A 12,114-nucleotide genomic window follows, 5' to 3' on the forward strand; every position below is an offset into this window, starting at 1 on the left:
TTTCTATATTTTTTTTTAATTAATATATATTTTTACATTTGTCAATCTTGAAAAATTAAAATCATGAATTATTGAAAATAGATTTATTTTATTTTGAAATTTTTAGTTTAGCAAGAAATTTTAGTTTTTTTCAGATTTTGAATGTTAATTTCTTTTTTGAAGATTTGTAAGTAATTTTTTTAAGGATTTGTTTTTTTTTTAATTTTTTTGGCATTTAAATCTTTTTTAAAAATTTCATTTTTTTTTAATCTCTGATCGTCTTTATATTCTTTGAAAAGATAATTTGTGATTCGTTCTTCAAAATTTTATACTGAAAAAAATAGTTATTTTTTTATGTTTTTATTTTTTTGTATTTTCAACAATTTTAAAATATTTATACATTTTTTTAAATCTTTTTAAAATTGCCAACCTTTTTCTTTCATTTATATTTTTTATTTAATTTAAAAAACATATTTTGAATTTGTAAATCTTTTAAATAATTAAAATCATGGATTATGTATGAATGAATGGATTGTAAGTTTATAATCATTTGTTGATTTACAAAGTTGAATAGATTTTGTTTTCAATGATAAACATTGGGCCAACAGATGAGAAAAGCTACTCGCGACAAAATTTTTAGGCTAGGAATTTTTACAGATATGATTTTCATAAAGTGTTCGCCTCCTTTTCTCTCCCACAGAAAACCTGGGAACGAGGTAGCTGTCAAACTAGGCCAAAATGTTAAAGTCACTCACAAAATGAACTTTGAGTGATTTGAGTTCATTTCTGACGTCACGATTTTCTCCTCTATTGACAACATTTCAGACCTATACTGCCGTTCTACGCATAATTGTCCCATGTTCTAAAAAGTGCAACTGAGAAAAACGCTATTGAAATTTTTCGACCGATCTCTGTGTTTCTACGCATAACTTGGTGTTGTTTTTGATGAGTTTCCGAACAAAGTACTAGATTTTATGTGTTTTTCTAAAAGTAAACGACAAACTAAACTAAAAAATGTCAAAAAGTCAAAATCGTCTAAAAATGACATGGGACAATTATGCGTAGAACGGCAGTATAGGCAAGAAAACTGTGGCGTAGCAAATGAACTCAAAGAACTCAGTATTCATTTTGTGAGTGCCATTTGAGTGGTTTGACAGGTGTCAAATCGGGACTTAGCATTTTTTTTTGAATTTGAATTTGCTTCCGATTGCGCGAAACGTCATAACCCGAGTTTTTTTTAGTATAAGTGTCCGTGTGCTTGTCCGTGCTTCTGGCCGTGTTCGTGTACGTGCACCTGACCACGTAGTTGCCTGTTCCTGGTCGTTCCCGTGGCCGTGCTCTAGGCCGTGTCTTTGTCCGGACTCCTGCCTGTGTTCGTGCCCGTGCTTCTGGCCGTTTTCGTGTCTCTGGCCGTGTAGGTGCCTGTTCCTAGCCATTCCCGTGGCCGTGTCCTTGCCGTGTTTTTGGTCGTATTTGTGTCCATGCGAAACGGAACAACCGGAACAAAATTATAATTTTAAATGCTAAGTCCCGGAACTGACACCTGTCAAAAAAGTTCATTCGGTTGTTTACCTTTGAGGTTAAGTTCCGAGCTTTTCTCCTTTTTAGTGAATGAGTGGGCAAAAAGGTAAGGCAGTGGGTAAGAGAGTGAGTTACCCGAGCAGACGGAAATAACTTGAGAATGACACTTTTCGATATTTTAAAATAACTTGATCATTAACTGTAGTTGGGATTGTCGAATTTAAAATTGTACCAATATAAATTCAATAATAAAGCTACTACTGAGCCAGTAAATGAAAGAATGATGCAATAAACATGTTGAATTATATTAGATTTGGTTTGGGGGTTTCATGGTGGAAACATTTGTGTTTGTTTTTTCATCAAAACGATGATATTGGGGCAAAAAAAATCTTGAAGGGCATTAATTGTTTAAATTTATTGAATATTAGTTTAGCTAAAATCACTCACCTTCGCCTCCACCGTGGGCTCCACAAACACGCCGAACGGTTTCTTGGGCAGCTCGATCGGCTCCGGCGGCGGTGGCAGCTCCAGGCCGGCCTTCCGCAGCTCGTCCATGCACTTTTCCAGCGTTTGGATCACAATGTCATCCTCGTAGCCGAAATCGACGTGCAGCTTAGTCTGAACGAAAAAAGAAGAAGAAGAAATTAATTAGAAGTTCAAGTTTGTGAACAACTTCTCACCTGTATGTATTGCACAATCAGATCCATGTCTTTGAGCTTCAGTATTTTCGTCTTGTGCATGCGCAAGATCGTGTACGCCATGGCCGTTACGACCTTTTCGCCGTCCAGCAGGTAAATGTCCCACACGCGCAAGCACAAGTTGAACGGTATCTGGAATGGAGGAGAGGACAATCGTTAGGGGAATAAGTTACTAGATTGGTTGGTCTTATTTGCTGACCCGTTCGATAAACACAACAAAGAACCATTTCAGCGAGTACAGTATCGAGTCCAGGTTGTACTGGTCAAAGTGTTTCTTCAGCTTTGGTATGAATTTGGCAATGATCTTGTCATGGTGCGCTAGGAAGCGGGTAAGCTTCGGGAAGCCTGAAAGATAGAGTTTATCTAATAAATATCGTATTTTTAAATTATTAGTCTAGACTTACCTTCAATGAACAAACCGTGCATAGCGTACTTCTTATCGGATAACAATATACTAAGCGCCCAAAATGCTTCCTCTTCGTTCATGTACATGAGCAGAACTCCGGCCAAACCGGACATTCCTTGGCAGTAACCGACCTACAAAATAAGAGGAAATCTCGCTTAATTCTTCAACCCTATTCCAACCTAACCCAACCCAGTAACCTCACCTCCGTGTTGTACATACTGTACGCCACCAACACGTTGAACAGACTCTTCTGGCGGATGCTGTACCGTTCCCGGTACATCATGTGCTCCCGGAACTGCCGGTTCACGTCCGAGTCGATCTGGCGCGCCTCCGTGCCCCACTTGCGGGCCAGCTCCAGCATCTCCTGGTACTTGTCCCGGTTCTTCCGATCGGCCATCACCTCCTCCAGCCCCAGCAACTTCGCCCAGACCCGCGCCCGCAGCTTGTCCGGGATGCCCTTGTAGACGCGCTTGTGCAACTTGGCCTGCGAGGACTTGTCGTCCCACTTGCCGAGCATTTTGAGCCACTTCTTGACCCGCTCCATCTCAATCTCCCGCGCCTTGTTCTCGTGCGGGTCGTGCTTCTGCGGGAGTCGCTTGTCGTGGATGAAGCCATAGCTGGAAGAGGGAGAGAGAAATTACAATCAATAATTAGCTATAAAACCATCCAATTTCCTCCTGGCATGACTCAGAGGAAATTTTGCAAGCATGTTTCGCAAAGAAGTAATCGATGCGATCCCCCCCAAATAAAAACAAAAAAACAGTGTCAGTCAGTCATTGATGGCGCTTTGCCATGCGGCACTGTGGAACCGCGGTGCGCTAAAAACTTTAGAACCAGTGCCAAGTGCGCGCGGGGGAGGAGGTGCCACCTACTTGGAGTGGAACACGATACAGAACCAACAACAACAACAACAACAAGTGAATTTAGTTAGGGGGTGTGTGGGGTAAATTGCTAATCGTTGAACCTGAATTATTTATTTCTTTCATTTTTGCCTTCTGACATGAGCAGGTTAGACTCTTTGTTTAAACTTCGACATTGGCCTATTTACATTGTTTTGCTTGAAATATCTGTCTGGCTTGTGTTACCAAAATTGGCACTCAGTTTTTTTCAGCACTGGCTGGGCCGATTTTGTCCCATAGATCGAGCTTAAAAAAACAAAAAAAAGTTTCGATAATTAGTTCAAAACACATACATACATAAATGTGTTTTCGCATATATCCGGATGTAAGATAAATGGCCGGAAATCATATCAAATATTAGGGTACGTTATCCATTAGTGGACCCCTTTCCTATAGTGGACCCTCTGAAGGGTTTTTGATGAAAAATTCAATAAAATCACAATTTCAAGCGTGTTGTTGTCTACAAATCTTTTATTTGGCATGTTCAGCATCATTTAAAACAATGTTGACTGACATTGAATTGTCCTTTTCACCAAAATAAGTGTTTTGAGTTCGACATCTGAAATCAGCCATGGCCACTAGCGTTTTCACAACAAAACTGCATTTATATTTTATGATTGAATTAACCTTCCAATCATTTTTTGACTGATTATTTAATTTCAGCAAGTCGAAATAATGTAAGTTTAAGGATCTTTACTAAAATAAAGCGAAGAACTGCCATTTTCGAGCAAAAATTGGGGGGGTCCAATATAGGACAACGAAATCCAAACTTTTCCAAAAGTGGACCCCTGTTAATTTAACCTTCAAAAATGAAGAAAACTGTGTATTCAAGCAAAAGTTTCTCTAAAACATACAATAAATGCTTGTTGTTAACAACCTAAACGCATATTTTTTTCAATTATGAGTATAAATATAACTGTTTTCATGTTAAAAGTACCAAAAATGCTGAAGCCGTAAAAATTTATAATTAATCTAAACTATAGTTGATTGTACTTAACTGAAGCATCATAAATGCAGTTTGAAATGATATTTTATAATAATAAATCAATAACAACACATTTTTTTAAATAAACATGCGTGATTTTATCAGCAACTGTAAACAAATCTATTATTTAGTTTCGGTCAACCATTTATGTAATTAATATGGAAAATTTTGCATCAAGATTACTTTTTTTAATTATTTTTATGTTTATAGTGGTTTTTGAAACGTTTTCTCTGATCTTTTCGGAAATAAATGTTTTTAAATGTCTGTTAGGTTTTTGTTGTTTAAAGCCAAATTTGTTAACAAAACATATTTGTTTATAATGAAAAGTTAGCAAAATCCATCTTTTATTCATTATATCTATCATTAGACCTACACCATGCATCAAAACATCAAATATCGGTTAAATTTGGTATAAAAATAACAGTTTGCCTATAGTGGACCCGGGTCCACAATCGGATTATGGACCCGGGTCCACTATAGGAAAAGGGGGTCCATAATAAGGCAAAAAAACTTTTTTTTCAAATGGCTATTTTTCTGCTCAAAAACAAATAACTGATGAAACAAATAGTCAAAATTGTTCAAAAGACTTCAGATTTCATTGTTTTGTACAAAGGGTTATGAAAAAGTGCTTAAAATATTGAAAATTTGTGAAAAATGTGCATCGGCTCTACTAGGGGGTCCACTAATGGTTAAAATACCCTATCACGTATACGTTTGACAGGTAATCGACTTTGCAAACGATTCCAAAATATCGAGGATCTCGCAAGTTTGCTTGATATATTTGTTTAGCTTTTTGAAGCCGGATCTCACTTATCTTTACGAAAACGCTTGCATCCGATCTATCTTTGCAAAGGTAATCGAAAGTACTTCCAAAGATCGAAGATCTGGCAACACTATCAATGCTTTATATTACCATGGGATGGGAAAAACAAAGAGAAAAAGAACCTATAGAGATATCCACTCGCGAGAGTGTGTTAGTGTTTAACAAAACTACACTTAGACATAGAGATATCCACGCGCGAGGAAGTGTTAGTTTGAAACAAAATTTACACGCAGACATAGGCAAATCGAGTAGAATGATTCGTCTGTCAAAATCAGCTGTGTCTTTTGCTATACCAAGAGGACGTGGTAAACAGCTGGATTTTACAGACGATTGATCTACTCGATTTGCCTATGCCTGCGTAAAAATAGTGTAAACAAAATCAGCTGCTTGGAATGGGGCACCCGCAGTCGAGCAGTTTTTGACAGTTCGCTCCATAAGAAATACATTGAAGAAAAAAGCAAAAACTGCTCGAATGAAAATGCTCCATTCAGCCAATCACAATCGATCAAAACCAAAACAATACTTTAAACACAAATACTAACACTGAATAGAGGTTTCTACGTGCACATGTATTGCGTGTACGTACACGAAAAAGATTGAGGTTAAATTTTGTCCGGCCAGCAAAATCAGATGATGCGCTAGTGTGCGTACGCGAAATGTCATAAAGCTCTATAGAGATATCCACGCGCGAGAGTGTGTTAGTTTGGAGTTTAGTTACACGCAAACACAGGCAAATCGAGTAGAATGATTCGTCTGTCAAAATCAGCTGTGTCCTTTGTTATACCACGAGCACGTGGTAAACAGCTGGTTTTTACAGGCGACTGGTCTACTCGATTTGCCTATGTCTGCGTAAAAATAGTGTAAACAAAATCAGCTGCTTGAAATTCAGCCAATCACAATCGATCAAAACCAAAACAATACTTTAAATACGAATACTAACACAGAATCATGGTGTGCGTGAGAGAAACCGTGGAGATCTCTATTATGGTGTCCGTGAGAGAAACCGTGGAGATCTCTATAGAGATCTCCACGGTTTCTCTCACGCAAACCACGATTCTGTGTTAGTATTTGTATTTGAAGTATTGTTTTGGTTTTGAACGATTGTGATTGGCTGAATTCCAAGCAGCTGATTTTGTTTACACTATTTTTACGCAGACATAGGCAAATCGAGTAGACCAATCGTCTGTAAAAACCAGCTGTTTACCACGTGCTCGTGGTATAATAAAGGGCACAGCTGATTTTGACAGACGAATCATTCTACTCGATTTGCCTATGTCTGTGTGTAATTTTGTTACAAACTAAGACACTCTCGCGCGTGGATATCTCTATTGTCAAAATAAACCACTTTCAACATGGCCGCTTCTGTCAACCTAAACCAGTCCTTTTCTTATGAGGAGAAAATGGGAAGTATTGTAATTAGAGTTGAAAAAAAAAAATAAAAAAAAAATAAAATCGGTTTCGCAAATTATAGTAAATTGCATTAATAGATAGATTAAAATATTTTCAATTGATAGGCATTTATTTATAGCATTTTCATTTAATTTCATTTAAATTGGTACAAATTTAAGTTTTTGCCGACCATTTCTTACGATTCTGGCACCTTAGGGCGTGCGACCTATGGAATGTTAACTTTCGCACTAACAACAATAGTTGAGTTAAAAATTACCGCTGAATCCGCTTTGTAAATGCTGGCTTCACCTTGCTCTTAGATCATCTTTGATTTGCCAACCATTCCTAGTGATTTGTATCCGGCAGCTCGTTATGAACGGATCCACCGTAAAATTGTGGAACATAAACCAAGGATTCTCCTCCCATCCGCAAGCTTGAGCGCTGAGTTGAAAAACATCATCAAGAAAATTTGAATTGTCAAGCGCTCTGAATCACAGATAGCTTGATATTTTTATTCGAACACGAATTTTCTTGCAAAAAAAAAAAACAAAAGAAGAATACAAACGTAAACACTCAAAAAGAAGACCCTGTCCAGCCGTCCCGTCCCAGATACACAGAAAAAAAAATCAATTCTCGTAATCGTGAATTAAGTTCACGAATGTGAGAACCACGAAGGAATTTATTCATGAGTATGGTGCATTTGCACCATAAACGTGCATATATTCCTTTGTGGTTCTCGCATTCGTGCATTTAATTCACGATTTCGAGAATTGATTTTTTTCCGTGTATTACCAAATTTTAAATGAACTTAGTCGATTAGGAGTAAGGATGGCACCAACCACCTAGGTGGTTTAAGTTAGTTTTTTTTTCCCACAGGTCATTTTTCATAGTTTTTTTTTTCAACGAGAGCTTCATACTTGTTATTTTGAGTTGTTCCCAAATTTTGCGTGCCGAAGTTTCTAAAATGTTCCCTAAGTAATTTTTCCCATGACCCATGAAGGGCCGCAATTACAAAGCGGCTTCGGTGGCTATTTCTTAACATAATGCAGGCCTGCTCAACGTCCGGCCCGTGAAGCCAATTCATCCAGCCCGCGACGGCTTTTCAAAATAGTTCTATGACCGGCCCTTAAGGCTGTTCATGAAATATTAAATAAATAAATTGATTGTCTGAAAATACAACAACATTCTTCATGTTTGAATTCTAATTTCTATGTTGATATTTTTAAACTGAAAAATGGTGCAAGAAAACAAAATTATCCATTTCGTAAAATTGTGAAATTAATGAAACAAAAACGCATTGAAGTTTTTTTTTCTATTTTAATTTTTTTTTTATAAATAACTATGCAAAAACTAATGTATTTTTCCAACATTTCTGTGATAATGTTTTTTTGAAGCAAAGCAAATAATTCGTACTGATCGCTGCAAATATTTTAAAAATATTAAAAAATTTCTCAAATCGAGTCAAGAAATTACAGAGCAAATCAATTGAAAATGATTTAATATATATTTTTTACACTTTTAAATTTTCTGTGTTTAAAATCATTATAAAATCTTTATTTTTTTTTCAAAATACAATACAGGTGTACAACAAGGTTTTTTTTGTAAAAGTTATTCGAATCCAAATATCGTTTGAATAAATTTTATCATGTCTCATTGATCTTTTATATTGTAGTGTTGAGGAAATTAAACTTTAAAAAAATGGCAACGACCATTGAAATTTTTTTTTTTTTATTATATCGAGGTATTTAATTGCAATCGTCAAAAACAATAACTATACAATTTTAAACAAACAAAAATTCAAATATGTCAGATAAACACATTTCTGAAAGTTATCTTTGTGCTTTATTCTTAAAATCAAATTATACTTTTTACTTTTTTCAACTTTTATCAAATGTTAGTTCCAGCCCGCCACTGCTTCAGAAAAATCAGATAAGGCCCGCAGGTCCAAAAGGTTGGGCACCCCTGACTTAATGTTAACATGTTAGAGTAGATCGCCATAGGTCGCCTTCCCTAAGGTGTCTTAAAAAGAAGGGAAAAGATCACCATTTTTGTATGGTTTTGATATCAAATGTACCGGTCGGCTGCAGGAGAATGAGGGACATGAAATATAAAGAGATTCTCTCATTCAATTCCTGTCGAATGACAGACTTGGAAGATCTTCTGTAAACACTATTTTGACTATCTTTAAACAATTGAATGGTTCTAGACGGTGCACAAAACACTCAAAACAACCATAATTTATATTAAAATTTACATTTTCAAGCATAAAAACAAACTTTTCGTGTGAAAACTTGTTTCTTTATGTGTGTGCGTGCAACGTCGAATGAGCGTTGGTCGACTACTGCCACGCAATGGAGCTGCTCAGTGAGCTTGGGCACTCACGTTTGCGCCGGGTTTGTTTATGTCACGGTTTCGAGATTCGATGAATGGAGTTGAAAAATTCGTGTCAGCGTCACCAATTTTCGCGTCATGACCCATAACATTTTCAGCACTGATAGGGATACTACCTAACCCGATTCCTTAGACAAAAAATAAGTAAAGGTAAGAACAAGATTGTCCGTCAGACCTGGACGCAAACGCAAAATTTTGCGCCTGTCATCATAGCCTGCCAGTCATCGACCATTGAACAAAGCAACCCCTGTAGATTGTTCGACTGACAGTTGTTGGAAAAATCGAACTGGCACAGCGTTCTGCGTTCACCACTGCGTCGAACGGACAATCTTGTTCTTAGCTTAACTGTGAAAATTTTGAGAAAAAACTGTTAAGGGTTGCTATCAGTCGTACAATAGGATTAAAAAAATCTTCTCATACAAATACGTTTTTTTATTAAACCGATTGAATTATTACTCGTTGGGGTTAACTCGGATCGTTTTGAAGTCTTCGACAAAGTTGATGAAAGTTTACATAAGAATCGCACACTTGACAATAATCCAACACTCATTTAACGCAACCTTTTGGTGGAATTTTGAAATATTTGCTTTTCCCCATACATTTTTGCGATATTTTCTATACAAACTTCAACGATCAATAGCGACCCTAAAGCCTAACTGACAGGGTGTATCTCTTAAGATTACCATTTTTTCCGATCTTTCCGAAAAAAAATATTTTAACTTTTTTTTTTAAATCAAGACTAACATTTCAAAAAGGCGTAATATTGAATGTTTGGCCCTTTTGAAATGTTAATATTGATTTGAAAATTTCAAAAGTTGCTGAGATATCGACGTAAGAAAATGGTGGGTTGTTTGGGTGAGACTTAGAAAACATCAATTTTCCTGCTTTTTAAACCTTTGCATGGCAATATCTCAGCAACTATAGGTCGTTTCAACAAAGTTCAAAAAAGCAAAATATAGAGAATTTTCTCAGCTTTTCAAAAATATTTTTTCAAAAGTGGCCAAACATGTGCACTAATTTAAAAAAAATGGAAAACTGCGACTATTTTTTAAAAAAATCCTAAATATGGCTATATCTTGAAAACGGTGCACTTGATGAAAATTTCACTGAAATACTTTTTAAATGCAAATTTGATTTTACATAAAAAAATGAAGTTGAAAAATTTTTACGACCAATATTTCGATTTTTTGAAAAAAATAGTGTTGGCTCGAAAATTCATAGCTCGCACAAAGATTTTTTGCACAACCTGGAAATTTCTGAAAAAAAATTATGTCCCCTAAAACATATCAAAAAATAAAAAAAATAAAAATAGTGTTTTTTTGCAAATCAAGTTTCAGTGACAAAAAGTTAAATTAAAAATCACCAATTTTTTTACCGTGTATCATTTTTTTCAGTGTAGTGCTTATCAATACCTACAACTTTCCCGAAGACACCAAATCGATCAAAAAATTCCTTCAAAAGGTATAGATTTTTGAATTTGCATGCCTCATTTTTGTATGGACAGCTGCCAAATTTGTATGGAAAATTATATGGACAAACTAATGATGCAAAATGGCTTCTTTGGGCACACCGAAGGCACCAAAAAAGTTTCAGCCGGATTAAAAAATACAAAAAAAAATCGAATGACTGAAATCTCAGAGAATTGCTCAGCAATCTTTTTGCAGAGATGATAAGAATAAAATTCAAACATAAAGAATGTTTAAATGTGAAATAAAATCAGTTTTAAAAAATATACAAAGGCAAAATCCAAACAAAAAGTTGAATTAAGGAGCCATTACACTACCGCAAACAAACAAACAAACTCGCACTTTTTCGTGTTTGACAGTTTGCCAAACTTGCAGACTTATTTGCGGCAAACTTGTACAAACAAATCCAGGCAAACAAACAAAGCAGGCAAACTGTCAAAAAGTGCGAGTTTGTGCGTGTGTTTGCCGTAGTGTAATAGCACCTTAAGCAACATTTCATGTCAAAAGCAAAAAAAAAAAACAAATATATGTTTGGTCGTTCCTAATGGTCCGAATTTCAGTGTCAAACGATTAAACGGAATTCTTTTTAATAAAAACATTGAAATACAAACGATGAAATAAATATGAACTTCAGTGGTTTAGAAAACAACCAAATAATTTCTTCAACATTTAGAATTTGATTAGCATTTTACCCCACGTGTGAAAAAACCCACACTCACGCCCCCATTCAAACGTTGCGTTTCCCATGGCATTGATTGAAAGCAAAAGTCTCTACCTACTCTACCAGCTCCTACCACCCACAACAAAACGCAAACATCGACTGCACCAATCAAAACAACTAACCAAGGTACGTGGTCTACTCACCGATCGGTCTGGTGGTACACCTCGTACATCGGATCCTCCCAGGGATCGATGACGGCGCCCGCGTTCCGGCCGAGGTCATAGCGCTGGAAAATCTTGGCCCGTTCCTCCTTGGCCCGCGCAATCAGCGCGTCCTCGTCCATCATTTTTCGGTACTTGAGGGTTTCACTCTGCAAATGTCCTGCTTTCTTCTTGCAACTCACAACTTGATTGAGATTCTTGTCTCATCGGGTCGTCGTCGTCGTTGGCTCGCTGGAAGTGTTGCACCACACTCTGATTCAATTAGTTTCCTCTTCATTCAGCATGGTAATTTTCGAGACTCCCCACTGCGCAGCTTTGGCGATGTCGGTTTGGCCACGAGACCCAATTTCCTCACTACACTACTTTCTTTCGCTTTTTTTGATTCTTTGCTGCCGGGCCGGGCTCGCCACTTCGATTGATAACACAATGTGCTTTTCACGCATATTTTCCGAATTTTTCTCACCAGACCCGCGGCCGCGCTCAACCGATTGAAACTAGGCTACCTACTAACTGTGCGTTCAAAGAAGCATTAGACGCTTGGCAGATCAACAGATTCCGCCGGGTCCAGTCCGGAGTTGGCGACGACAATCGGGGAGAAAGGCACTACTCTCGGGATAACTGGAGCACATTTTGAAGTTGACAGTTGTTTTTTTTTTAATTCCCCACTATGCTGCA

At 36.8% G+C, this 12,114-nt stretch overlaps 1 protein-coding gene across 7 annotated transcripts in view; it reads right to left on the minus strand.

The window, feature by feature from the left end:
- LOC6039691 overlaps positions 1-12,114 on the minus strand; it is a 36,182-nt gene that overhangs the window by 14,635 nt on the left and 9,433 nt on the right. For 4 of the 7 annotated variants that reach the window (XM_038259982.1, XM_038259984.1, XM_038259989.1 and 1 more), the window contains exons 2-7: positions 11,422-11,949; positions 2,807-3,221; positions 2,603-2,735; positions 2,398-2,543; positions 2,181-2,330; positions 1,948-2,118 (exon numbers count right to left, since the gene is read on the minus strand). In XM_038259982.1, coding sequence (XP_038115910.1) covers positions 1,948-2,118; positions 2,181-2,330; positions 2,398-2,543; positions 2,603-2,735; positions 2,807-3,221; positions 11,422-11,564 — 1,158 coding nt within the window. In that variant the 5' untranslated portion in view covers positions 11,565-11,949. The remainder of the gene's footprint in view (positions 1-1,947; positions 2,119-2,180; positions 2,331-2,397; positions 2,544-2,602; positions 2,736-2,806; positions 3,222-11,421; positions 11,950-12,114) is intronic. The other 3 variants (XM_038259986.1, XM_038259988.1, XM_038259987.1) reach the window with 2 other exon arrangements.

Source organism: Culex quinquefasciatus, chromosome 3 (genome assembly GCF_015732765.1).
Source record: "Culex quinquefasciatus strain JHB chromosome 3, VPISU_Cqui_1.0_pri_paternal, whole genome shotgun sequence".
NCBI classification, from domain to species: domain Eukaryota; kingdom Metazoa; phylum Arthropoda; class Insecta; order Diptera; family Culicidae; genus Culex; species Culex quinquefasciatus.